The sequence below is a fragment of the Ovis canadensis genome, chromosome 4 (assembly GCF_042477335.2).
Source record: "Ovis canadensis isolate MfBH-ARS-UI-01 breed Bighorn chromosome 4, ARS-UI_OviCan_v2, whole genome shotgun sequence".
Classification (NCBI taxonomy): Eukaryota; Metazoa; Chordata; class Mammalia; order Artiodactyla; family Bovidae; genus Ovis; species Ovis canadensis.
This window is the reverse complement of record NC_091248.1, coordinates 101910114-101937713: the sequence shown is the minus strand read 5'-3', so window position 1 is coordinate 101937713 and position 27600 is coordinate 101910114. Positions and strand designations below refer to the sequence as shown.

The 27600-nt window shown below is 38.1% G+C and overlaps 1 protein-coding gene across 6 annotated transcripts in view; it reads left to right on the top strand.

The window, feature by feature from the left end:
- CADPS2 (calcium dependent secretion activator 2) overlaps positions 1–27600 on the top strand; it is a 567905-nt gene that overhangs the window by 299186 nt on the left and 241119 nt on the right. For all 6 annotated transcript variants that reach the window (XM_069588282.1, XM_069588281.1, XM_069588283.1 and 3 more), the window contains exon 8: positions 20351–20490. In XM_069588282.1, coding sequence (XP_069444383.1) covers positions 20351–20490 — 140 coding nt within the window. The remainder of the gene's footprint in view (positions 1–20350; positions 20491–27600) is intronic.

The window sequence follows — 27600 nt, the reverse complement described above, 5'->3', positions numbered from 1 at the left end:
TCTAAGCATCTCATCCTCTGTCATCCCCTTCTCCTCCCACCTTCAGTCTTTCCCAGCATCAAGGTCTTTTCAAATAAGTCGGTTCTTCACATCACATGGCCAAAGGTTGGAGTTTCAGCTTCAGCATCAGTTCTTCCAACGGATATTCAGGACTGATTTCCTTTAGAATGGACTGGTTGGATCTCCTTGCAGTCCAAGGGATTCTCAAGAGTCTTCTCCAACACCACAGTTCAAAAGCATCAATTCTTCGGCGCTCAGCTTTCTTTATGGTCCAACTCTCACATCCATACACAACTCCTGGAAAAGCCATAGCTTTGACTAGACGGACCTTTGTTGGCAGAGTAGCATCTCTGCTTTGTAATATGCTGTCTAGGTTGGTCATAGCTTTTCTTCCAAGGAGCAAGCATCTTTTAATTTCATGGCTGCAGTCACCATCTGCAGTGATTTTGAAACTCAAGAAAGTAAAGTCTGTCACTGTTTCCATTGTCTTCCCATCCTTTGCCATGAAGTGATGGGCCTGGATGTTATGATCTTAGTCTTTTGAATGTTGAGTTTTAAGCCAGCTTTTTCACTCTCCTCATTCGCTTTCATCAAGAGGCTCTTTAGTTCCTCTTCACTTTCTGCTATCAATAGGAGAAGGAAAATCCCACTAGGAAAGGCAAATAAATACTAAGGACTGAGGTTCAACCACTTACATTAAGCCAGTATGGAGATTAAAAGGCAAAAATTATAAAGCAACTATAGCTATAATAAATTGTAAAGGGATAAGTGTGAAAATTAAAATATGACATCAAAGCACCATGTGGAGGAGGGACGTAAAAATGTGGCTCTTTTATAGTGTGTTTAAACTTAAATGACTCCTAGTTTAAAACAAGCAAATATGTGAACCTCATGTTGTTCACAAATTTAAAACCCACAGTAGATACACAAAAAGTAAGAAGAAAGAAACACAACCATACTATTAAGAAAAATCATCAAACCACAATGGAAGAAACAAATGAACAGGTTACGAGATAAATATTTTTTTTTAAATCATGACTTTATAGGTTCTCTGCAGCATCAATATAAATTTAATATTTTCTCTTTTATAATACATTACAAATTTGTTCCAGAAATACTGTACCAGTACCACAACCAACAAAAAACATACAAAGTAGTGGTCAGTATTTCTTGGCAGGTCTTTTTGTCCTTAGAATGTATCTCAATAAAGATGTATGTCTGATTACTTTATTTAAAATTGTGCTAAGTCACTTCAATCACGTCTGACTCTTTGTGATCCTATGGACAGTAGCCCACCAGGCTCCGCTACCCGTGGGATTCTCCAGGCAAGAATACTGGGGTGGGTTGCTGTGCCCTCTTCCAGGGGATCTTCGTGACCAGGGATCAAACCTCTCTGTCTCTTAAGTCTTATGCCTTGGAAGGTAGGCTCTTTCCTACTAGCGCCACCTGGGAGGCCCTGATTTAAAAGTAGCCAGTGCAATAGAAAGGTTAAATGTCTTATTTATATTCTAAATGGTAAAAATCACTGAAAATATCTATAAATTCAGTCATTATGGAGATTTCCTTCCACAGATCTATCAGATAATAGTTCTCACCCAAACAACTCACTATTAGATCAGTTTTGCCATAAGGTTGACTTTTTATTAGGTATGATCTGGGAGGCATTTACTCTCTGGATCTCTGACCGCTTGTCTGTAAATTGAGCTCGGTGAAATACAACTACTGTTGTCATTTCTAGTTTTCCCTCTCTATCATTATATTGCTTTACTGGTTGCTGTGACTACTTACTATCGTATATCCCATTTAATCCTCTTTGAAGAAGAGAGTAACGGTCCATGTTTAGTTAAAGAATGATAATCAGAGGTTAAGACCACTCAGCAATTGCAAGAATCTGGATTTGAACTTGAGCTTTCTGACTCCAACGTCTGTTTCCTAAAATAATCGTTAAATACTATTTGTGATAGGATGAGGAAATGTGACTATTTTACAAATCATGGTGTCAGTATGGGCCAATTTAATTTCCTGACGTAAAGCAGGACTGAATATTATTTAAGCTAAAGCCGTTTCATGCCTAGTCATTTTCTATCATTTTATACAGTGATTTGAAACATATTAGGATACTCTCTGGTGGCCTTTATTACTTTCATTTTTGATGGTGCATCTCAGCTTTACGTTCACACAGGGAATGGTTCAGGGAGTGTTTGAAAAGATTCAAGTTCTGGACTCTCAGTTTTAGTTGGTTTAGGATGAATCCAGAAAGGAGCATTTAAGCACTTCTCAGGAGCTAGTTACCTGCATATATGGTTGACAAACATTGGCACAGAGTGTATCACTGATACTAATGTGCAGCCAGTGTTAAGAACTAGTAACTCATTAAAAAAACAAACAAACAAAAAAAACCCCACAAATTATTGTACCACATAGTTTTGCGAAATGATACCTGAAATTTAGATAGGGATTAGGCAGTTGAAGGTTCTGTTCTTTGGCAAATGCTTGGCATGTAGATTTTGTTAGCAGATGACAGATGTGAATACCTATTTATGGAAACTAGGTGGCATAAGGAGATTTTTCATCCGAATTGGTGGCCAGCCTCCCACCAGGTGCTACCTGGAGGCAGCACAGGGTATTTTTCTTATTATGGGTACGTGCAAGCAGGCAAATAGTGGACCAGTTAAGCACCCAAAAATATACGGTTTATCACAATCTATTGTCCCCTCAAACTTTAAAAACAAGGCTTAGATAACATAACCATGTAAAAATCTAAATAATCCCACAAGGCATCTATTTGTGAGCAGTGCAATTTCCATAGAGTCTTTCAGGATGAATTATTGTTTTCTTTGGCACTGTTTAACTTATCAAATGGTGTTCTTGAGTCCAAAATGGATTTTTGAAGTTTCTACCCAGACAACTTTTTAGTTTTAGAAGTGTTGCTATGAACACGTTCTTTCCGACAGTTGTTAGGAAAAGAACCTATTATGTGTGCAAACACTGTGAGTTCATGGTGTCGGTACCCCATCATCGGTATACACAGGAGAGCACTAGTTCTTCTGCCTCCCTGAGGATAGAGAAGCATATAAATCAGAATCTGTTTTCTTTTTGATACAGTGGAGCTAGAACAATGTCCATTTTTCTTATTTGATTAAATGATATTTCAGTATTTGTGCTTTTATTCAACATTCCTTGATATAGAGATGGTCATAACCTCACAATTCATAGTGACAGTCATTATGCGTGTTTTACAAATGTAAATACTATATGGAAAGTTCAGGTACATTTAAAATATTAAGATAAATTAGCTTTGCTCAATTGATTATTCCACTAAAATGAGCTATTATCTTTAAAACATCTTGTTACATCTTAATGTAGCAGGTACAAATTAGCTTATATATATGCTTTTTTCATCAGCTTGTTTCTTACGTGGCTTTCTGATGTATTGAAGGAGATCCATCTGAAGAATTATCAGAATATGCGTGATTTCTGTTTAAGAGAGAAGCAATACAGTATGTTCAAACATCTGTTTCCTTGGGGGATAATTACTGTTTCAGGAGTTCTAACTCGTTGGTCAGGCTAATTTTCTTTTTTGCCCCTCTTGTTTTCCTGGATTATATCCTGTTTAATTTTTCTCATTTATATAGTTCTCTCCAAGCTGAGTTCCCTCTGAGTTCTTCATTTATGTTAAAATGTTCAAGAGCTCAACATATTTTTAGCTAAATTCAGAATATTTAACTATACCCCATATATAGAACTGGTTAAGACCTATAGAGTTTAAATCATGCCTCTGCATGCCTGGGTTTATAGGCAGTCAGCATAGAACTTCTTATTGCAACATGCAAAGCAGTAGATCAGGAATAGACTACAGATGTTTTATTGACTAATTAACAATCCTAGTTTTCACAAATAATTATAAAATCTTAAAAATCATTTTAGGTCTTCCCTTCACTCAAAGTTTATATTTGAGGATTAAACTTTCCAGCATTATACCAATTTGATTCATCTACATATGCATCAAAACAGCTTTAGAGAAACTGCTCATGAAATCATAATCATAGATATTTTACTATTTGAAAGCGAGATTTGATATCCAGTTTTATTGAAATAGCTGATACTAGATGACAGCTATTTTAGCCAGCAAATTAGTATCATCTGCTGCAAAGGGGAATGGAAATTTGTTTGCATTTCCGAGATATCTAACTAACATCATCTTACAAAGTAAACTGTTATTTTTGTAGTTCTAACAAGAGGTACAGGGCTTGCTTGTTGGCTCAGCAGTGAAGAATCTACCTGCAATGCAGGAGATGTGAGTTTGATCCCTGGGTTGGGAAGATCCCCTGAAGAATAAAATGGCAACCCACTCCAATATTCTTGCTGGGAAATCCCACAAACAACAAGTCGTGTACCTTTTCTGTAGCCATGTGTCTCAAGACTTTGATGTCATGTCGCAGAAGCCATTCTGGTGACAGGAAAGGGACCACAGACAGGTGATGGGCCAGAGATCAGGCATATATGGTGCAAAGTCTTTCTAGATATTTTTCTTTGCAGCTTACATCTGGCTCATTAATCACAATCTGTAAAGTGTTAAAGAAGATTTAATCCTCCTGAGTCAGACTTGGAAAGGAGACTGGTAATGTGCATCACTTGTTCCTTAGGGAGTCTCCCTCAGACCCTCTCTGAGGAGCTGGCCATCATCTTCACAGTAAAGCGAGGGGAAAGCATTTTCTTTCCTTCTCAGTGCTGAAAGAGCAAGTTATAAATAGACATGCTCCACAGTAGGTCCATGTGGGTAATTATAGTTGACATTTCAGTTTCCCCAGAAAAATAGAGGCTCCCTCAAACCTACTCAGGTTTCCCCTTAGCTTTCATATCACTTTCCATAAGTTTTCCTCAGTGAACGTTTTGTGGGTGAAATGCACTAACTTCTTTTTTTTTAACTACTTAGTCTTCCCTTAATCCTTTGCTAACTCATCCATCCTTACTATTAAACTAAAATCACCCCTTTAAATTGATTGTGGATTTTATTGTCCAGTCCAGTCTTTAATATTTTTTCTGCTGTGCTTTTGGACTACTCTCTGTCCCCTTGAAATAGCACACTTCTCTACTGTGTGGGTTCTATTTATTTTATATTTTTTTAATTTTTATTTTTACTTTATTTTACTTTACAATACTGTATTGGTTTTGCCATACATTGACATGAATCCACCACGGGTGTACATGAGTTCCCAAACATGAACCCCCCTCCCACTTCCCACCCCGTATCATCTCTCTGGATCTCATTTTTTTTCATTCTCCTATCTTTTGATATCTTTATTTAATTAGGGTCCAGACCCTCTTCTGCATCAAAATTTCTACTCCTATATCTTCAACAATCACCTGCCTTAGGGCTTCTGCATCCCTGACCAGTGACCTATCTAGTTTCTCATTTAGCTAATGAGTTAGACTTCCCTAGTGGCTCAAACAGTAAAGAATCTGCCTGCAATGCAGGAGATCTGGCGTTGTTGCCTAAATCAGAAAGATCCTCTGGAGAAGGGAATGGCTACCCACTCTAATATTCTTGACTGGAGAATTCCATGGACAGAGGAGTCTGGTGAGCCATAGCCCATGGACTTGCAGAGTTGGACATGACTGAACAGCTAACAACAGCAACCTTGATCCCAGAAGGAATAAGTATTCAACCTATACACTATACCAAACCCTTATTTCTAATAGATGTAGTATCATATTATGGTTCTAATTTATACTTCCGTAAAAACTAGTACTAATCATGTTATCTTTTTTGCATGATTACTTGTCATTTGTAGTGACTTAAGTAATAATGATGTACTTTGTCATTCTTTGAATCTGTTCAGACATTTTTCCAATTTTTAGTTGGATTGCCTGTTTTCTTATTCTTAAGTTTGGAAAGACCATAATAATCTGTTATTTGTGCATCTTTTATCAGAATTATGGTTTGTAAATATTTTCTCCCAGAATTCAGCTCATCTTTTCATTTTGTTAACAGTGTGTTTCAAAGAGCCATAGTCTTAATTTTGATGAAATCCTTTTTTTTTTTTTTTTTCCTTTTATGGCTTGTACTTTTGTTGCCATATGTAAGAAATCCTTGCTTAAACCCGGGTCAAAATTTTCCTATACTTTCTTCTAGAAGTTTTATAGTTTTATAGTTTTAGATTTAACTCTTTGATCTTTTTAGTTTTTATTTCTAGAGTACTAATCAGAGTTCACATTTTTGTGTAGGAGTATCAAGTTGTTCTAGTACCATTTATTGTAAAGACTTTCTTCTCTTAGTACTTGTCGAAAATCAGTTGTCCACATGTTTGTTGGGTCCACTTCTGGATTCTGTATTCTGTTCCGTTTATCTAGTTTTCTATCTCAGTGCCAGTAGCACACTGCCATGACTACCTTGACTTAATCGTAAGTCTATTATATTAAGTAGGGATAGTTCTCCAACTCTGTTTCTTTCTTTTCTTTCCAACTCCTGCATAGTTTTGGCTATTATAGGTCCTTTGTTTTGCCCTGTGAATTTTAGAATCATTTGGGGGATTTCTAAAAATGAATCCACTGTGATTTTTACTGTGATCATATTTAATCTATATATCAATTTGTAATTGATTAACAAAGCTGAGTTTTCTGACCCAGGAACACAGTATACCCCTCTATTTATTTAGGTCTTATTTTGTTCTCCATAACAATGTCTTAAATAGTTTTCAGTGTACAGATCTTCTTGCATTTCTTTTGCCAGATCTGTCACTGAGTATTTCATATTTTTGTTGCTACCTTAAATGACATTATTTTGTTAGTTTTAATTTTTCAATTTAGATATTGTTATTATGTTGAAATGTAATTGATTTTTCTATATTGATCTTGCATCCTGTAACCTTGATAAACTCACTAACTAGTTCTGCTGGTATCTTGGTAGACAGTGTTTCCATAAACAATTTTCTTGTCTGCTAATAGAGATAATTTTACTTCTTTGCAATCTAGATGCTTTTATTTATGTATTTTGGTTGTCTTATTGTACTTATTTCAACCTCTAATACAATAGAAATGGTGACAGTGGACATCCTAGTCTAATTCTTGATCTTAGGGGAAAAAATGAATCTTTGAACATTAAATATAACATTCGTTGTAGGTTTTTGGTAGATCCCTTTCCTCAAGTTGATAAAATTCCTTCTGCTATTTTTTATTTAATCTATTTTGGCTCTAATCTTTATTGTTTCTTCTGTATACTTTGAGTTTTATTCGTGATACATTTTATTAAAGCTGAATCCAGTGATTTAAGAAAATTCTTTTTTCTGTTGGATTGACCAGAAAGTCCTTTTTGATTTTTCTGTAATATCTTAAGATGCAAATGAACTTCCTGGCCAACCGAATAATCTAGCCATTTAGTGCTCTAAGCCCCTATTCCCTAAATACTAGTTTAGTAGCAGCCCAGACCATTTTTTAATATATTTTTTCTCATGTTCATTCTCTTCAAAATATTCTGTTTTATTTTGATTCCTTTGACCCATGGGTTATTTGAAATGTGTTAGTTTCCACATATGTGAGAGCTTTTTGGATCTATGTTATGGATTTCTAATTGATATCTAATTGAAGTCTACTGGCCTTAGAGAATATACTTTATATGACTTGGATCCTTTTTAAATTTATTGAGTCTTAGTTTATAGCTTATAATATGGTCTGTCCTGTGAATATTCCACATTCAGAATTTTAAAATTCTTTTGTTCAGTAGAATTTTATAAATGTCAATAGTTCAAGTTGTTGTTTAAATATCTACATCTTTACTAATTTTGGGATCTACTTTCTAAAAAGCAATTATTGAGAGATTGATATTAACCTGAGTATAATTATGGACTTATTATTATTATTTTTTTGATGCTTGTATTTTGAAGACATTATATGCATAAATATTTAGGATAAATATTATGTACATAAATACTTAGGATTTTTATTTCCTCTTCATTAATTATCACTGTGTCACTCTGAAATAACTTTGTATTGTATTTCATTTATACCTTGTAATACCTGGTAATATACTTCATGTTAAAATCTTCTTTATTTTAGCTATCCAAGCTTTCTTCTTAACTAATGTTAGTATATTATATATTTTTACATCCTTTAATATGTTTGTTTCTTTGTATTTAAAGGCCACATATGATTGGATCTTTATTTTTTATACAATCTGAGCATCTCTGCCTTTCAATCAGTATTTAAAATGTATTTTAATATGATTATGGATATGATTAAGTTTAAATGTCACTTAAGTTTTTTTTCTGTCTTCCATGTTCTTTATATCTCCTTTTTTTCTCTTTTAGACTAATTTAATATTTTTTGTTCCATTTTTCTTCTTTGTTTGCTTCTTAATGATTACTATTAAGTGTTGCTTTAAATTTAGTCTAACTTCAAATGATAATATAACAAACATTTCATGTGTAGTTTATGAGCTGTGCAATATTATATCTCCATTTCCCATTGAAGGTAAGGCCTAGGACATATTATTTCAGCAATAGCATCTGTGTCAGAGAAGGCAATGGAAACTCACTCCAGTACTCTTGCCTGGAGAATCCCATGGACAGAGGAGCCTGGTAGGCTACAGTCCATGGGGTCGCTAAGAGTCGGACACGACTGAGCAACTTCACTTTCACTTTTCACTTTCATGCATTGGAGAAGGAAATGGCAACCCACTCCAGTGTTCTTGCCTGGAGAATCCCAAGGACAGGGGAGCCTGTTGGGCCGCCGTCTATGGGGTCGCACAGAGTCGGACATGACTGAAGCAACTTAGCAGTGGCAGCAGCATCTAACAGTTTCTAATGCACAGTACATGTCCAGTTACTGCTGAAAGGATGAATGAACAAATGAACCATCTCCTGAAATTTCAGTTTCGTTTCTCCTTTGCATAGTTAGACAGTAAGGTGAATCAGTTTTGCTTGAACACTCTGGGTTCCCTAACCAAGTGATAAGCCTAAACAGCAATAACTGAATGATACATGATTTGGATTCTATTGTAAAAGCAAGGTTCTAGGATGTTCAGCCCATCTCCTAGTTGTAATACACTGAAGAAGTAGGTTGAAACATCCTTACATTCGTTCCTAGCCTATTCCTTTAGTTACTGTATCTGAGAACTATCCAAAGCCTATTGTTCAGTTGCTCAGTCGCGTCTGACTCTTTTGCGACCCATTGGACTGTAGGCTGCCAGGCTTCTCTGTCCTTCAGATTTCCCAGGCAAGAATCCTGGAGTTAGTTGCCTTCTCCAGTTCCAACGCAGGGACTGAACCCATGTCTCCTGTATTGGCAGGTGGATTCTTTCCCGCTGAGCCACCAGTGAACCCCCCAAAGCTTCTTTGGAACATCCTATTTTATTGTCTTTAGCACTAAACCAAAAAGCTGAGTACTTTTATCTCCTGCTAGTTTTTATTACATGTATTTTGAGTCAAAAATAAAGTCTTTAGGTCAAAGATCCAGCATTCAGATTGGTTGTTGAATATCACAAAATAAAAGTTTGAAACCTGCTCCCAGAAGATGTAAATTGTGGTTTTAGCTCTGCCTTAATACACAGTAGGGCATGAACAAATTGCTGAAGCTCTCTCCCTTGACCTTTATTCCTCGCCACTTCCATCTTATATTTCTCTGAATTCATGAAGTTCTTTGGAACAAGTGAATATGTAACACCAAGAGTTCTTAATCTCCTATTGTCCTATCTTCTTTTTTTCCATTCTTTAAAGGACTTCTTTCTAGTTTACATACATATAGAATGACAAATTAGGAAGGTTTTCATGAATCTTATCATCTTGGCAGATTGTGAGTTTGTAATTATCAGCCCTTGCTTTGACTTCTTATTCAGATGAAGAATAATAATTCACCTTCATTCTTCAGGATGGCAGTTGGTTTTTAATATAAATACCAACACTTATCTGTAAATTAGTTCCCAAACCCTTAGCTATAATTGTTTTCAGTTTAAGGATGCAGCTGAAGTAATTCAAGCATAGACATTATCATAACTTACTCCTTCCTATCGCACCATCGTATGTATGGATTGACAGAAATAAAATTGGTTTGACTCTAAGAATTCTTATAGTACTTAATAACCAAAGAGTGAGAACAAAGCTAAATTAGTTATTATACTGTTTGTGAAATTGTGAAGGGAATGTGTTGGGGAGGGGAAGTAAAATTGAAAGTGCCTATCTTTATCTTGAAGTAATTTTCCTTGGCTATCCATTTAACTTCAGTGTCAAGTTATTTACATAACAAGAGCAATGCCTATCTTTTAAGGGTGATGTGAGAATTAATTTAAATTCCACAAAGCGTTTTGAGGCACTGAGTTGAAAGGTTTTTTATAAATGCCAGGCATTATTATAACCAGACTAGTAAAAAGAAACACTCAAGATAAAGCTACTCATGCAGGGTCCTCTAATAGAAACTATATTGGTAAGGAAATATAAAGGTTACTGCTATTCATAATTTATGGCTGAGGGGAATAGATCAAGACTAATAATAATGCTGCAATCCATGGGGTTCGCAAAGAGTCAGACACGACTGAGCGACTGAGCTGAACTGAACTGGGGAAGCCAACCCACAGAGTTTGCCACAGTAATTGAACTTGTGAATGGTGGTTTTTAAGAGGCTGATATAACAGAACACATGCCTGGGACAGCCTTACGCCCTTGTCCTTTTTGGGCTTGGTGTCACTGGTTTTCTAATGCTGGTGTAGAGCCAGAAGGACACTATTTTGCCTTCTTTCATTTGGCCTCCCATAATGACCAAGTTTCAGCTTTAGCATCATTCCTTCCAAAGAACGCCCAGGGCTGATCTCCTTTAGAATGGACTGGTTGGGGGGCAGGAGGAAAAGGGGACGACAGAGGATGAGGTGGCTGGATGGCATCACCAACTCGATGGACATGAGTTTGAGTGAACTCCGGGGGATGGTGATGGACAGAGAGGCCCGGCGTGCTGTGATTCATGGGGTCTCAAAGAGTCAGGCACGACTGAGCAACTGAACTGAATAATAATGCTTTGCTGTCTAGTTAAGTCTTAAAGACAGACGTAGCTGTGATGGAATATATTGCTTCATTCAAGGCGAAGTTTGAAATTGAGACCCTACAAGCAATAACAGTGACATATGAAGATTATTTAAAGCCAGTGTCTTTAATTGAGCCATGGAAAATACCATGACAAATTTGACTATGTCTTTCAAAGTCTTCAAGAAAGACTTTGAAATGGAAGATGTAATCCTTTAGCATTTGGGTGTGTGGAACTTGACATTTGCTAGAAATACATGCATGATGGTCTTCATTCTGGTAACCACCAAAACCTGTCTCATTGTGAATCCTTTTTAAGTTTTTTCTTTTGATTTATGATAAGTGAAAGCTTTAACACAAAGGGAGAAACATTTTTTTCAAAAGATTTCATACAAGCAGAATACTTTAGGAAAGTAAGAGACATAATCACATACATAAAACCATCTTGTTAAAGTAATCACAGATAATGGTAGAAAACTATATGTAAAAATCTTTGAGTCACACAATTAGCTAAAGAAGTCTAGTAAGTAAATATAATGTTGTTATGATCAAATTGTAGCTTTTATTACCTGTGTATTGGTTTCCTGTTGACACTTCAACAAATTACAGAAAGCTTCGTGCCTTAAAACAACACAGAATTATTATCTTACAGTTGTGTTGGTCCAAAGTGAATCTTGGTGGGCTCAAATTAAGCTGTTGGCAGGGTTGTGTTCCTATCCAGAAGACCTAAGGTAGAATGCAGGGTTTTTTTTGTTTTGTTTTTTTTTACTTCTTCCAGCTTTTAGAGGCTGCCTGTATTTGGCTCATACATGGCCCTCTTCCATTTCCAAAACCAGCAATGGCTGATTGTTGCTCGCATCACATTGCTACATCACTCCTATGTCGTCTTCTTCCACCTCTGAGAACCCTTGTAATTGCATTGGGCCCACTTGTATAATCTCCTTTTCTTAAGGCCTTATTTCCATTATTAGTGACCTTAATTCCATCTATTACCACAACTCCCCTTTGCCAGGGAAGTAACATAGTCACAGGTTCTGGGGATTAGGACTAGGCATTTTGGGGAGACTATTATTCTAAATTAAAAGATACTTGCGCCTTGGAAGAAAAGCTATGACCAACCTAGACAGCATATTAAAAAGCAGAGACAGCACTTTGCTGACAAAGGTCTATATAGTCAAAGCTGTTTTTCCAGTAGTCATGTATGGATGTAGAGTTGGACCATAAAGAAGGCTGAGTGCCAGAGAACATGCTTTTGAACTGTGGTGTTGGAGAAGACTCTTGAGAGTTTCTTGGACAGCAAGGAAATCAAAACAGTCAACCCTAAAGGAAATCAAGCCTGAATATTCATTGGAAGGACTGATGCTGAAGCTCTAGTACTTTGGTCACCTAATACAAAGAGCAGACTTCTTAGAAAAGACCCCAATGCTGGGAAACATTGAGGGCAGGAGGAGAAGAGGTGACGGAGGATGAGATCGTTGAATGGCATCGTTGACTCAATGGACAGGAGTCTGAGCAAACTCTGGGAAATAGTGAAGGACAGGGAAGGCTGTCCTGCCGCAGTCCATAAAGTAGCAAAGAGTCAGACACAACTGAGCGACTGAACAACAACAAGAAATTATTCTACCTGTTGCAGTCAAAAAGTGGAAAGATGAGAGTTTCAAAATATTTTAGAGACTGCCAAGTAAGTAGCATACAAGTTCTGGCATTTGCTACCGTCATTTTCTGTTATAAAGTTTTGGCAGTGATTTAGTCGGCAAGCCTTTTTCTCTTTTCACCACAAAGAGGTATCAGTTTGCATTTTGCATCTTTATTTCTAATTTCTCTAAGCATCTACCCATCTTTCCAACAAATACTTGGTAAGTATCTAGGATGTGAAGCAGTAAGGATAGACTCAGACAATATAATGCTTAGTGAAATAAGTCAGACAAGAAAAGACAAATGCTATATGATATCACTTGTATGTGGAATCTAAAAAAAAAAAAAGTACAAATTAGTGTATATACAAAACAGAAACAGACTCACAGATGTAGAAAACAAACCAGTGGTTAGCAAGGGGAAGAGGGGAGAGGGGGAGAGACAAATTAGGGATATTGGGATTAAGATACAGGTATTATATATAACATAAATAAGCAACAAGGATATACTGTAGGACACAAGGAATTTATAGCCATTATCTTATAATAACCTACAATAGAAAACAATCTGCAAAAATACCAAATCACTATGCTATACATCTGAAGTTAACACTATATTGTAAATCAACCACACTTGTCAAAAACAAAATGCCTTATTTGAATATAGTGGCTTAAATTACCCTAGAAACTACTCTATCATTATGAGATCTTACCCTCAAGGAGCATACTCTGCTAAATGCGTTACTTGAGCCCCTTCATATAATCGTTCATTAAGTAGTGATGCCAGAAAAGATTCTAAAATAATTTACACACCTTGATGTTTGTTTTCCATGCTGTCTACCCCACCCCCATTATTCAAATATCAAAGCTTATATACCTCTCTTTTAAAAAAAAAGCTAATGCCAAGAAAAAAATACATAGTTCAGATAATCCATGCTTATTTGTTCAGTTGTGTCTGCCTCTTTGAGACCCCATAGGATTCTCCAGACAACAGTACTGGAGTGGGTAGCCATGCCTTCCTCCAGGGGATCTTCCCGACCCAGGGATCAAACCCTGGTCTCCTGCATTGCAGGTGGGTTCTTTACTGTCTGAGCCACCAGGGAAGCCCCTAGTTCAGATAGTACTTTCTTTTTTTCTTGTTTAACTCATTTTTCAAAATGGCTTTTCCTATTGTAAAAAAGTACTATATAGAAGGAAGGAATTGTGTAATTTTCTGTCAGGCCAATAGCACACTTCTTTAAGAGCTTGCAGGCTTAACCAGTTCTATATTGTAAATTCCAGGATTCTTTCCAGCTTTGAAAATACAAGGAACTGGTTTTAGCCTATAGACCATAAATTGACTGCAGATTAATGCAAATATTTCAATATACAAAAAACAAAACAAAACAAAAAACCCTTGTGAAAGTGACCAGGTTACTCTTTGTTTCAACTAAGTAGGACAGGAAGCAATGATATTAAATCGAAAGAGAAATAATTTAGACTAAGCAACCTCAAGTGTATTAAAACACTGGAAAATGTTACTTAAGAAGGATGTAGATTTCTCTTAGGAAATATCATTCAGTTCAACTTCTTCACACACTGAAAATATAGGACTTGAATATTGGAGAAAATATGCTAGTTACTAGCATGTGCTAAATAAAAATTTATTGAAATGAAGTAAATTCAGTCAGTCCTTTCACAGTACATAATTTCTCAAGTTTCTAAGCTCTCAACAAGGTACTTGAAAGGTTCACCAGGAATAGTCGTCATGAGTCTTTGCTAAACAGTAAAATGTATTGTCAGTTGGAGAAAGAAAAATGTCAACTGAACCCCCAAAGTCAAAGTTTCCCATAGATAGCTCTACTTGTCTGGAGTGACGTCCCCTTGGACACTTCCTTAAAACACCCTGTGTCTCAAGGACATATGATTGTCAGGAAAAAAAAAAAAATCTAATCACAAATTGAAACATTCTAGCTAAAAGCATTTGCAGTCCCTTCTTACTGTTTTAAAGATGTATTTTTAAAGGCCATTTCATTTCTTAACTGGATGTTAGACACTTGACTGCACATGACTCCTCTCCAGAATGTGTACAGCTTGGATAGGTGGAAATTTTCTTTACACAAGAGTATGACATTTTGATTGTCATTCTCTGGTTTAGAAGCGTCTTTTGACTACGTGTTATGGATAATATACAAACTCCTTTGCAAAACTTACGCTTTTACAGTCTATCCCCAGTCTTCCTTTCCAATCTCACCTATCAGTGCAGCCTTCCTATCTCCTTACCCTCTTCAGTCTACATGGCCATATCCTCACCCCCTTTCCTTTGCACACAACATCCCTTCCATCCAAAGTGATCTTGCCTCATCTGTTCATGAAATAGTTAAGTGATATCTTCCCCCATCCCTAATGATTTCATCCCTCAAACTGTTATACTCTGCCTCACCTAAAATTTCTCTTGTTGATATCTCTAGTGACTTCTCCATTTTTAAACCAAACAGTAATGGCCTTTCCATCCTCACTGTGCTGGCATCGATGGCCACTTCCTATTTCCCAAAACACTCGTTGCCTTAAATGTAGTAAATCCCATGCTTCTGGTTTTTCTTCTGCCTCCTTGACCTCTGGTCTTACTTATGGCATTCTCTGTTTCCTTCACCCTTAAAAGTTAATGTTCCATGGGGTCCTCTCCTTCCCTTTTGATAAGGTAGAGTATTGACATGGCAGAAAAAATACAATGAACATCTATATCGGTTGACATTTTGTTGGTGGCAAACAGTATAAACTGATTAAGCATAGGTCCCAGAGAACAAAGAGCTGACCAGTCAAGCTTGGGGCAGGGCTTAATAACCAAAGGTGGTGGTATGAATGTCAGTATCAAGATGGGACTATGTACCTGTTTTAGGGTGCCACTCTAAGGGTGGTTCAGTTCCAACACCCTCCTGTCTTTAGCAGGCCCACCTCTGTGCTTTTCTCTTTCAAATCATATCTGTTCTTTTAGACTCCAAAATGAAGCGGTGATTCTTCCTTCAAGAATTTGTTGATTGCACCTGCCTTTGAGCTAGATTCATATCAAATATGTAACTATTATTTTACTCAAAGACTGCAATGCAGTTATTATGGTCATGGGGTCTTTTTTCTTCCTCTGGACCAAGAGATTTATGGGCAAAGGTGGTGAGTTCTTCATCTCAGATCCTGCCTAGCTCCCTCTCAGTTATTCAAGATTCCCCACTTCCCAAGTTTTTCGTTTTTTTTTTTTTTGGGGGGGGGGGTGGTTTGAAACAGTTTAGGGACATATTAAGTTGTGAATTCATAGATCACAAAGTTCAACTAATGTGTATGTACAGATGCATGTGGCTTGGCTTTAATTAATGTACCTTAATAGAAGGAAAAAATGTAGAGGTGTCAGCCTGTACAAGTATATTTTAACAAGAAAATCCTTTTGAACTCCATATTACTCTAAATATTATGTATATATGCTTTTACACTTCTTTTTCTTCCTTCGTATTAAATTTGACAATTTTAAACAAAGCCTGAGTAAAACTTTATTTTTTGTTTTGCATTACACTTTAGCAAAGATGGAAAGTAATGTTTCCATTTTATTATGGAGAAGATACATTGGCTTTATATTTAAGATAAATGTTAAAATGTGTTGTGTTATACTAAATAAGTCATTTCATGTGTTGGTGATAAAAATAAACTAGAAGACTAGAAACAGAAATGTGTGTAGAAAAGCTAAGAGAAATGAATAGCAAAGAACAAGCTATTTTGCTAAATAATATGAGAAGCCAACTATTTTGTGCAGAGCTATGATTTAACTAAAATATGAGAAGAATTGTTGGGCTTTCCTTGTGGCTCAGTGGTAAAGAATCCGCCTGCCAGCGCAGGAGACATGAGACACAGGTTCGATCCCTGAGTTGGGACGATCCACTGCAGAAGGAAGGGGCAACCCACTGCAGTTTTCTTGCCTGGAAAATCCCATGGACAGAGGAGCCTGATGGGCTACAGTCCCTGGAGTCACAAAGAGTTGGACATGACTGAGCAAGTGTGCACAGGATTTAACTAAAATATGAGAAGAATCATTAGTAAAATGTTATGTATACTAAATATTTTAATTATTGTACAAAATTATTTAATTATGTACATCAACATCAGACATCCCTCTCTGAACATGAACTGAGTCCTATTGAAGAAGAACTGCTTATCCACTTATGAGATAAAAATCTCAAAGCACTCAGCTAGATGTGCAAGTCTCCTGCAGCAAAGCTCTGTTAATGTAATGTTAGTATACTACTATATGCTATAACAAACAAATGACAACATTTCAAAATTTTAAAACCATTGTTGTTGTTCAGTCACTAAGTTGTGTCTGACCCTTTGCGACTTCATGGACTGCTGCATACCAGGCCCCTCTGTCTTCCACTGTCTCCCAGAGTTTGCTTAAATTCATGTCCATTGAGTCAGTGATGTCATCCAACCAGCTCATCCTCTGTCACCCCCTTCTCCTCCTGCCCTCAATCTTTCCCAGCATCAGGGTCTTTTCCAGCGAGTTGGCTAGTCGCATCAGGTGGCCAAAGTATTGGAACTTCAGCATCAGTCCTTCCAGTGACTATTCAGCCATTTATTGTGGGTGTTCCTGATAGGTAGATTTCCTCCATGTGGGGATTCAGGACTCTGGTTTCCACCCTCTTACAGCTGTCTCATTTCCTAGAACATTGTAATCCTCTACTTCTGCTAGCAAATAAGTGAAGAAGGCATACTTATATCTTAAGCATCATTACCCCAAAAGACTTACCACTTGTCTTCACATTCCTTTAGCTGGAACTTTCATGTGTTTCTACTTAGATGCAAGGGGAGCTAGAAGACATGGCTGGCTATCTGCTTCCTGGCACCAATTCTGTACTAGTGAAAGCATGAATCCTGGTGGACAGTTAGATGATCTGTCATAGTTCACCCCTCTAGCCAAGACAACAATCATTACCCTTTCTCCCACCCATAGAAAGCTTTCAGTTCAAGTCAATGGAAGCAACCCAGAATTTCATCCTGTCCTTACTTCCAGTCCAAAGTCCAGCATCTTAATCAGATCTAGCTGTGGCTCTTTGGAGCCTGGTGACCAATAAACTAGGGTTTATGTTAACTGCCTACTATTCCCCCTCCCCTCCCCACTCTGCCCAAGCACAAATCCAATATATAGCAGCTTATCAGGGGGCAGGAAAGCTACAATTAAGTTTCTCATTCAAAAAAATGTGAAGTGGGAAATCCAGAGCAATACTTGTCCAATGAGAACAGTGAGATGCTGCCTTGGCAAACCCTGTGAAGACTCCATGCCTCGCAGTCTTCAGGAGTTCTTGATTATTACGCATTTGAAATTGTTGCATTATTTTGTATTTAAAAAGAATTTTTTCCCCTTTTTCCTCCATGGCCCTTTGATCTCTGAACATTTAGAAACTTGTCTTTTTGTCCTCCATGGCTGAATCATGTAAAGGAGTATGATCGCTTTCTACTTGGAAACCTGGTAACCATTTCACAGAGTTTCTTCACCAGTACCTTTTTTAGAAGCAGTAGATTTCATATCTATGTGCCTTCATTTGTTACACATGCAAGGATTTGCACCTTTAGTAGTGTTTGTACCGTTAGTACAGTGTGCCCAGAAAAACAGAAAATCCCAGGTTATTTCAATGGAGGAGATTTAACACTGGGAATTAACTACATGTGTAATAGAGCAGAGACACCAAGCAAATGATGTTGAATAAACTTAGAGGCTAACAAAATCAGTAAACTGCTGCACCCCAAGGGATAGAAAGGTGGTAGAAAGAAGTGATATTACCATATATCATCCGAGTTTTTAGCTCCAATAGGAGGAAGCCATCAGCTCCTTGCTTATTCTTTCATCTTTGTGTCCTCACATAGTAAGCCCTTAAATGTTTAATTGAACAGAGATAAGCAATAAATCTTTCCACTGACTTCAGTTAGAGATATTCATGAGAAAATTAAAATGTGGCAGAGATGATGGTGCTTAGTACTGAGATGAGCCTTAATTTGGGAATCAGCTGCAAATAGCTATTTTTGGACCTTTTTAGTAACCTGTTATTGGCATTTAAAGAATAAGAAATTGTCAGAAGTTTTAAATATTCTCTTCCTGTATAAGACGTTTGGAGTTTGGAACAATACCAATTTTCATATCAACATAGAAGAATTTAAAAGGAATAAAGTCTGTAGGTGGTTCATGCCAAATTTTTATTTTTTAAAGACAAGATAGGAAGAAATAGAAAAAGCTTTCCAGACTTGCTAGGGAAATAGCAGTTAAAACTACAGAGGATGTATAGCTCTGTCTTAGTCTTGGCCTCTCTTTTGGAATCATCTCCTGAGTTAAAAATGACATTTCTTTGTTTGCTGGTTTGAGCTGGAAACTTTCAACTCGTTTTCCTTTACCATTTGTTTAAAGTATCTGTAAAATATCCCATTGGATATTCCAGCAGTCAAAAATAATTCATTCTAGAATCTGACCATAATTTTTGAAAACATCACAAATGCCATGTAATCTTCCCCTTGCTGAGCCTTCATATGCTTTAGTGTAGAAATTCTGGACTGAACCTAGTTATGGCTTCTAGGATGGGCTAGAGAAAAGTCTCAAAGTAAATGCATTTGGAAGTTGAGACGAGTTTGAGAAGCTTTTATGATATGACTGTGTTGTCTCTCTTAGAGAAAAAGCCTTGCCTGAATATTTCTTCATGAATATTTTCACTTACATGTGGAAATGAAGGTTTTTTTATTTTCTGCAGAGTATACCAAATTCAGTTGCCATGTTGTGTTTTAAAAATATTTTATCATACCTAAGCATGTTTATAGTTCTCCCATTTACTTAGAAACTTCAAGTTTATTTACTTTTTCATGTTAGTTTAAAATAAGAATAGCTGAAAATATAATGTCCCGAGTTCTGTATGTTTATTCCATTTAAAAATAATCATTAAGACTTGAATATAGGCTGTGTCTAAATGGTGTCATGACTGACTAAAAAGGAGACAATACTTTTTCTTTTATCTAATTGATACCTAGCATCTGAAGAGTATTTCTTGCCCATATTGACTCTGTGGAACTGTGGGATTGTGAAATAGTGACTTGATAGTTTGGCAGTTTTATGAAAAATAATTATTTTGTTAGAGTCCTCATAATATCATCTTTATAGTTTTGAAAACAGTAGTCAGGAAAAAGCTTCCTGTGTACTATGGATGTGCGGTTATCCATCTTTCCCATCTCTAATTGAGTTGATTTCCTTTAATACTGCTTTGCAATGAAAATATTAAAACATGAGGTATATGTTTGCTGCTTCCAATAATTGGTTTTGCTTTTTGAGCATGCTATCTGTAATTTCAAAGAACATTTCTTTCTGAACTCCTTTGCCCTGAGGAGTTTAGAGTGGTCTTGAAATTATAGGTGTCTATTAAATATTTTTCAACTGTCAAGTCAACTGTAGCTGCTGTGCTATTAATTCATTATGAAGTGACACAGGAAGAAAACTCATTATGTGATAATATGAAAACACATATTTGTCAAAAAAAAAAATAAACGCGTCTGTACTGAAAACCCATTTGCTGTGGTGGGAGTGAAATGGTTTATCAAACACATTTAGGTGTGACACTGACTTTTTAGACAGAAAAATGTAGAGAAAAGATTGAATTCTGCTTCTTAGAAATTCTATATTATGCACCTAAATGTGTTCTTTTTTGTCCCTTACAGGTGATATTATACCCAACTTCCAATAGCTCCAAGTCAGCTGAGTTGCACCGAATGATAGTTCCAAAAAATAGCCAGGACTCTGACTTAAAAATCAAATTGGCAGTGCGAATGGATAAACCACCACATATGAAACATAGTGGGTGAGTGTGTACTTGAAGATGTTTTTCTTCCGAATTACTGAATTTCATGGTATCATTTTTGTCATTTTCCTCAGAGAAAGTATTGGGCATTCACATGGAGTTCCCCCCTCCACCAAAATTACATTCATGAAAAGGGTGAAAGTAAAAGTATTAGTTGCTCACTAGTGTCCAACTCTTTGCACCCCCATGGATTATAACCCACCAGGCTCCTCTGTCCATGGAATTCTCCAGACAAGAATACTAGAATGGGTAGCCATTCCCTTCTCCAGGGGATCTTCCTGATCCAGGGATCAAACCCTGGTGTCCTGCATTGGAACCTAATTTTTTACCATCTGAGCCATCAAGGAAGCCTCAAATTTCACTCTAGGTTAACCAAATTTTTAAAATGTGTAGACATTTTTATAGCTAAATATATGAGTATTTAATTAGTGTGACTGTTTGCATGCTAACACATTACTGGTACTTGATTACACTGGTATTACACATCATTTACATGGATAAACAACAATGATGTATGAAGGTAACATTGAAGACATATTTTTCAAAATACAGAAATAGTTGAAACAAGCCTAGCTTTCAAATCACCAGAAATAAACTTACATAGACTACTTTAAAGTTAAATGCTGGTTCAGATATAATCCAAGACTCTATATAAGATTTGATGAGAAGGGTATGAGTATTCATCCAATATGTGAGTGAGAAACCAGATCAATATGGGAGGAAGCTGATGCTGTGGATAACCAGAAGTGCAGGGACTGGCCTCTGGGGATTGCCATGGGTCAGTGTCAGCTTTTATCTCTGAGGTTCCTTTTTACCTTGTAGCTGATGAGGAAACAGGCCTAAACTCATGAATACAACTCAGTGAGCTTTTTTTTTAACCCAGATTTTTCCCAGATTAATGCTTTATGACTCGCTACAGCCAAATTCTAGCCTAGGGTGCTAGCCATAATAAATAAATTAAAAAAAAAAAGAATGGAATGATTTTCATTACTAAAGTTTAGCTGCAGAGCACATCATGAGAAGTCCTGGACTGGTTGAAGCACAAATTGAAATCAACATTGCTATGAGAAATATCAATAACCTCATGCAGATGACACCACACTTACGGCAGAAAGCAAAGAAGAACTAAAGAGCCTCTTGATGAAAGTGATAGCGGAAAGTGAAAAAGTTGGCTTAAAACTCAACATTCAAAAAACTAAGATCATGGCATCTAGTCCCATCACTTCATGGCAAATAGATGGGGAAACAGGGAAAACAGTGAGAGACTTTATTTTCTTGGGCTCCAAAACCACTGCAGATGGTGACTGCAGCCATGAAATTAAAAGACACTTGGTCCTTGGAAGGAAAGTTATGACCAACCTAGACAGCATATTAAAAAGCAGAGACATTACTTTGCCAACAAAGGTCCATCTAGTCAAGGCTATGGTTTTTCCAGTAGTCATGTATGGATGTAAGAGTTGGACTATAAAGAAAGCAGAGGGCTGAAGAATTGATTTTGAACTGTGGTGTTGGCAAAGATTCTTGAGAGTCCTTTGAACTGATCCAACCAGTCCATCCTAAAGGGAATCAGTCTTGGATGTTCATTGGAAGGACTGATGCTGAAGCTGAAACTCCAATACTTTGGCCAGCTGATGCAAAAAACTGATTCATTTGAAAAGACCCTGATGCTGGGAAAGATTGAAGGCAGGAGGAGAAAGGGACAATAGAGGATGAGACGGTTGAATGGCATCACTGACTTGATGGACATGAGTTTAAGCAAACTTCGGGTATTGCTGATGGACAGGGAAGCCTGGCGTGCTGCAGTCCATGGGGTCACAAAGAGTCAGACACGATTGAGCCACTGAACTGAACTGAAATGAAAGTTTAGCCACAAATCTAACAGTCTCTGTTTCTTCTTGATTTTGGATCATTTTCACTATCATTAATCGGAATTCTTAATCAGGTAGATTCCCTATCTCTTCCTCTTTGGTTTGGTGGGCATTTATCCCATTCCTTTACCTACTGAGTATTTCTCTGTCTCTTCATCCTGTTTATATTGCTGTGTTTCGGGTGGCCTTTCTGTATTCTGGCAGTTTGTGGAGTTCTCTTTATTGCGGAGTTTGCTCGCTGTGGATGGGTTTGTATGGGTCGCTTGTCAAGGTGTCCTGGTTAGGGAAGCTTGTGTCGGTGTTCTGGTGGGTAGAGCTGGATTTCTTCTCTCTGGAGGGCAGTGAAGTGTCCAGTAATGAGTTATGAGATGTCAGTGGGTTTGGAGTGACTTTGGGCAGCCTGTATATCGAATCTCAGGGCTGTTTTCCTGTGTTGCTGGAGAATTTGCATGGTATGTCTTGCTCTGGAACTTGTTGGCCCTTGGGTGGTGCTTGGTTTCAGTGTAGGTATGGAGGCGTTTGATGAGCTCCTATCAATTAATGTTCCCTGGAGTCAGGAGTTCTTTGGTATTCTCAGGATTTGGACTTAAGCCTCCTGCTTCTGGTTTTCAGTCTTACTTTATAGTAGCCTCAAGACTTCTCCATCTATACAGCACCGCTGATAAAACATCTAGGTTAAAGATGAAAAGTTTCTCCACAGTGAGGGACACCCAGAGAGGTTCACAGAATTACATGGAGAACAGAAGAGGGAGGAGGGAGTCAGAGGTGACCTGAATTAGATGAGGTGGAATCAAAAGAGGAGAGAGCAAGCTAGCCAGTAATCACTTCCTTATGGGCACTCCACAGTCTGGACCACTCAGAGATGTTCACGGAGTTATACAGAGAAGAGAAGAGGGAGGAAGGAGACAGAGGTGGCCAGAAGGATAAAGGGGGGAATCAAAAGGATAGAGACAGATCCAGCCAGGACTCAGTTCCCTAAGTGTTCTCCACTGTCTGGAACACACAAAGAGATTCACAGAATTGGGTAGAGAAGAGAAGGGGGAGGGAGGAGATAGAGGCAACCTCATGGAGAAAAAGGAGTCCAAAGGGGGAGAGAGTAGTCAAGCCAGTAATCTCGCTCCCAAGTAAAAATGGGTACTGAAGACTGGGTTCTTAAAGGTACAAAATTGATAACAAATATCAAAAAGCAAAGATTAAAAATCTAGAGTAGAGGTTAGATTTTCAAAAATACAATATTAAAGAAAATAAAATTAAAAAACCAAAGTCATAAAAATTATAAATATATATATATATATGAAGTTTGCTTTTAAAAGTAGTCTTTTTTCTTTTTTTGCAAAGTAATAGCAGATTATAAAAATGAAAATTAAAGGCGTAATAGAGGACTTAAAAAAAAAGAATGATAGTAAAAATATATCTAGGACTTTCTCTGGTGTGGAGAGTGTGGGGTCAGTTCATTTTCAGAGAGTTCCTTGGTCTGGCTTTTATTTCTCAAGATCTATAGACCCCTTCCTATGTGGTTGGTACTTACTACAGGATTTTAATCTATTGCACCTGTCACTTCGAAGGTGATTTCCTGTTTTAGCTTCTTCTGTTTGCTGGTCTCTTCAGTGTCTGATTTCCGCCCTGACACAAGGGGGCAGTGGTGGACACTTTTTTAGGCTCACTTGTTCAGTTGCGCTGTGGGGAGAGAGGGATGCTGCAAACGACACTGGCATGTGCTCGCAGTGTCTCGGCCACACTGGGCCTGCCCCGCTCACGGCGTGTGTGCCCTCCCTGCCCACACTGCTCAGGCTCTAGGTTGCTCCACTGGGAATCATCTGAGGCCAGCCCTGGGCTGCATGCGCCTCCCAGGTCTAAGCCACTCAGGTTCAGGCACTCGGGTAGTCCACAGGGGTGCAGACTCGGTTGCGCCCTTCCCAGGTCCGAGCAGCTCAGGTGGTGAGGTGTTTGGCGAACACTGTCGCTGCAACTTATTGCCTCCCCCTTCCCTGCCACTTGGTTTTCTGGGTGTACAACCGGCACACCTTGTCAGGCGGATGTTGACCACCCAGAACCCCAAGATGTCTTAGTTAGCAAAGAAGCCTGCTTGCAGTTTGGTAGATAATGCCTCTCTGGGACTGCGATTGCCCCCTCCGGCTCTGGCTGCCTGTCACCAGAGGGGGATGGTCTGCAGCCGGCTAGCTCAGTTCAGTCTTTTGTTCTGTGAGCGGGCCTGACTGTGTCTTAGGTTAGGGCTTTTCACGTGGTAGCTTTCCCACAGTCTGGTTTGCTAGCCCAAGTTAGTTCCCTCAGATTGCCCTCGGGGCATTGAGGCCCCATCCTTACTCTAAGCAATGCAGCCCCTGCCTCCCTGCCCAGCCCCCGCTTGCTAATGGGGGATGAGGACATCTGCGCTGCTTCTCCGCTGGGGGCGTTACCGTTGGGCACGTAATCTGTGGGTTTTAATTATTTATTTATTTTTCCTCCCAGTTATGTTGCCCTCTGTGGTTCCAAGGCTCGCCACAGACTCCACAGCGAGAGTGTTTTCTGGTGTTTGGAAACCTCTCTTTTTAAGACTCCCTTCCCGTGATGGATCTCCGTCCCTACCTCTTTTGTCTCTCTTTTATATTTTTTCATACCTCCTTTTGAAGACAATGGGCTGCTTTTCTGGGTGCCTGATGTCCTCTGCCAGCATTCAGAAGTTGTTTTGTGGAATTTACTCAGCGTTTAAATGTTCTTTTGATGAATTTGTTGGGGAGAAAGTGGTCTCCCCATCCTATTCCTCCGCCTTCTTAGGACCGCCTCTCTGTTTCTTCTTGTACAAAGAGGCATCTCTGCTGGTTTTGGAGCTAAATCACTAACACTGTGGCAGAGTTAACTGGTAAATCAACAAGATAAGGATTCTTCAAATGACCATTAGGGAGAAAAGTTAGACTGAGCAGGAGGCAACCTAGAGGTATCTTCTGCAGCTGAGATGAGCCTCTAAGGACCATATGGCTTCCTTGGTTTGAGCAATCAATAGCGTATGCTTTGTCAGAACCAGTCATATTTGGGCAAAAAAGACCTCAGTGGGTAGGCTCTGAGAAAGAACAAGACTTTACATATTCCATAGTATTGTAACTTTAATGCAGTGATGCCCAGTGTAACTATGACTCATTATGCAGATAGAGTTCCTGGGATTTAAAACCTAGGGCTCTTTCTTCCTCCATTCATCTATCTGCTCACTGTTGATTTACAAAGCAGTCATGGATTGAGCCCTTCCTCTGAGTCAACCAGAACAAACCTCAATGAGATACTATCCCAGGCCTGAAGGGACTGACTAGCCAGGGATTCAGGCTTATAGACAAATAATGATGATACTGAGTGATAAGCACCATAAGAGAGGAGTGGGAATTGGTGGAAATAATACCTGATTCTTGCTGGAGCTGGTCAGAGGAAGTCTCAGAAGACAACTGACTTTTAAGATGAAGCTTGAGGCATGAATTCAGCAGGTGGGCAGTGGGGAAGAAAGGCAGTCCAGCCACCAGCCATCTGGCATAGGGTGTACATGGGCAGGAGATCTGGAAGTGCTGTTAGCTAACCATGACAATTTTGGTTTAACTGGAGCGTGCTTAGACTAGAGAGAGTACTACTGCTCTAAAATACTTACAGAGTAATAAGCACTAGACAGAGATATAAAGGAACAGATCATGTTCCAAGCCTTATAGTTAATTCCCTACTCTTCTGAATTCAGTCTCTTGATGAATAATGGCACAAGAAATGGGAACCTGGAGACTTCCCTGGTGGTCCAATGGCTAAGACTCTGAGCTCTCAATGCAGGGGGCCCAGGTTCAATCCCTCCTAGATCCCACATGCTGTCACTAAGACCCAGTGCAGCCAAAATAAATTTATATATATGTATGTGTGTGTATATATATACACACACGTATATATATATATGTATGTATACACATATATGTATATATATGTATGTATGTATATATGTGTATGTATGTGTATATATTTTTTTTTAAAGAAATGGGAACCTGTACACTGCTACACCAAGATAGCCCCTGATTTACACATGGGCAGCACAGTGGTGAATACCCTTAGAGCCTTTAGCTCCTGTGGAGAGTAAGTTCTGCTCTCTCATCCTTGGCATTTTCTTGTTCCAGAATATTCCTGTCAGGTGAGACAATCTACTTGCCTTTGAAGACTTTATATGTATATTCCCTTTTTATCATTCCTTTGCAATGAAGGAGAATTGGTTCATATCACATCTTAGAGCCCTCTGGATAAATTAGGACCCCCAGAATGGTTCTGGAGTTGACTACTGCCCAAGGCTATAGATGAAGGAGACGACTAAAGAGAATGTATCATAGTCTCTGAATGTGATCTGCAAAGTTTAAGAACTGTCGTGACTTACCTTTACTAAGGGCTTTCCTGGTGACTCAGATGGTAAAGAATCTGACCCCACTGTGGAAGACCCAGGTTTGATCACTGGGTCAGGAAGATCCCTTGGAGAAGGAAATGGCAACCCACTCCAGTATTCTTGCCTTAAAAATTCCATGAACAGAGGAGCCTGGCAGGCTACAGTCCATGAGATTGGAAAAAGTCAGACACAACTGAGCAGCTAACACTTTCACTTCACTTTCACTAAAAGATACCAGCAAGCATTTCCAGACATTCTAGAAATGAAAATATCAGTGATGTTGTTCTGCTAGTTGGTATGTTACGGAGCATAATTAAGAATATTGTATTTCCTAATAGTTTTTCAAAAAAGCTATATAAGACCATTATTGAACATAATAATAACTATCAACCAGAATTTTATCATTGCTGTAATAGTAATTTATCACTCTAGGCAGACCACAAGCACCTGTCTAGGTTTCTCCGTGCCTCTGAGATAACAGCTTTAAACAGTTTGAATATCACCCTGTGTTGAAATATATGTGGAAAAATATGAATTGACACATAATCATAGCTATCACAACCATATTCATCTTTCTCTTTGGTACTTCATAGATGGGTTTTACTAAACTTAATTACATTGAAGAAGCAAAAGTCACCCAGCCTTTTTCTTTCCAGTGCTCTTTCATATGCCAAAGTGGTAATGTGGGCATACAGGGGAGTAGTAGATTAACAGCATTTTACTTTTGGGCGGGATTACATTCTATCAATAATTAATCCTATAATGAATGATTAACAGATGCATTTAAAATAATTAAAAGAGAAACAGTTAAAAATTTATCTTTACAGTTGTCAAACAATAGATTGGAGGGTT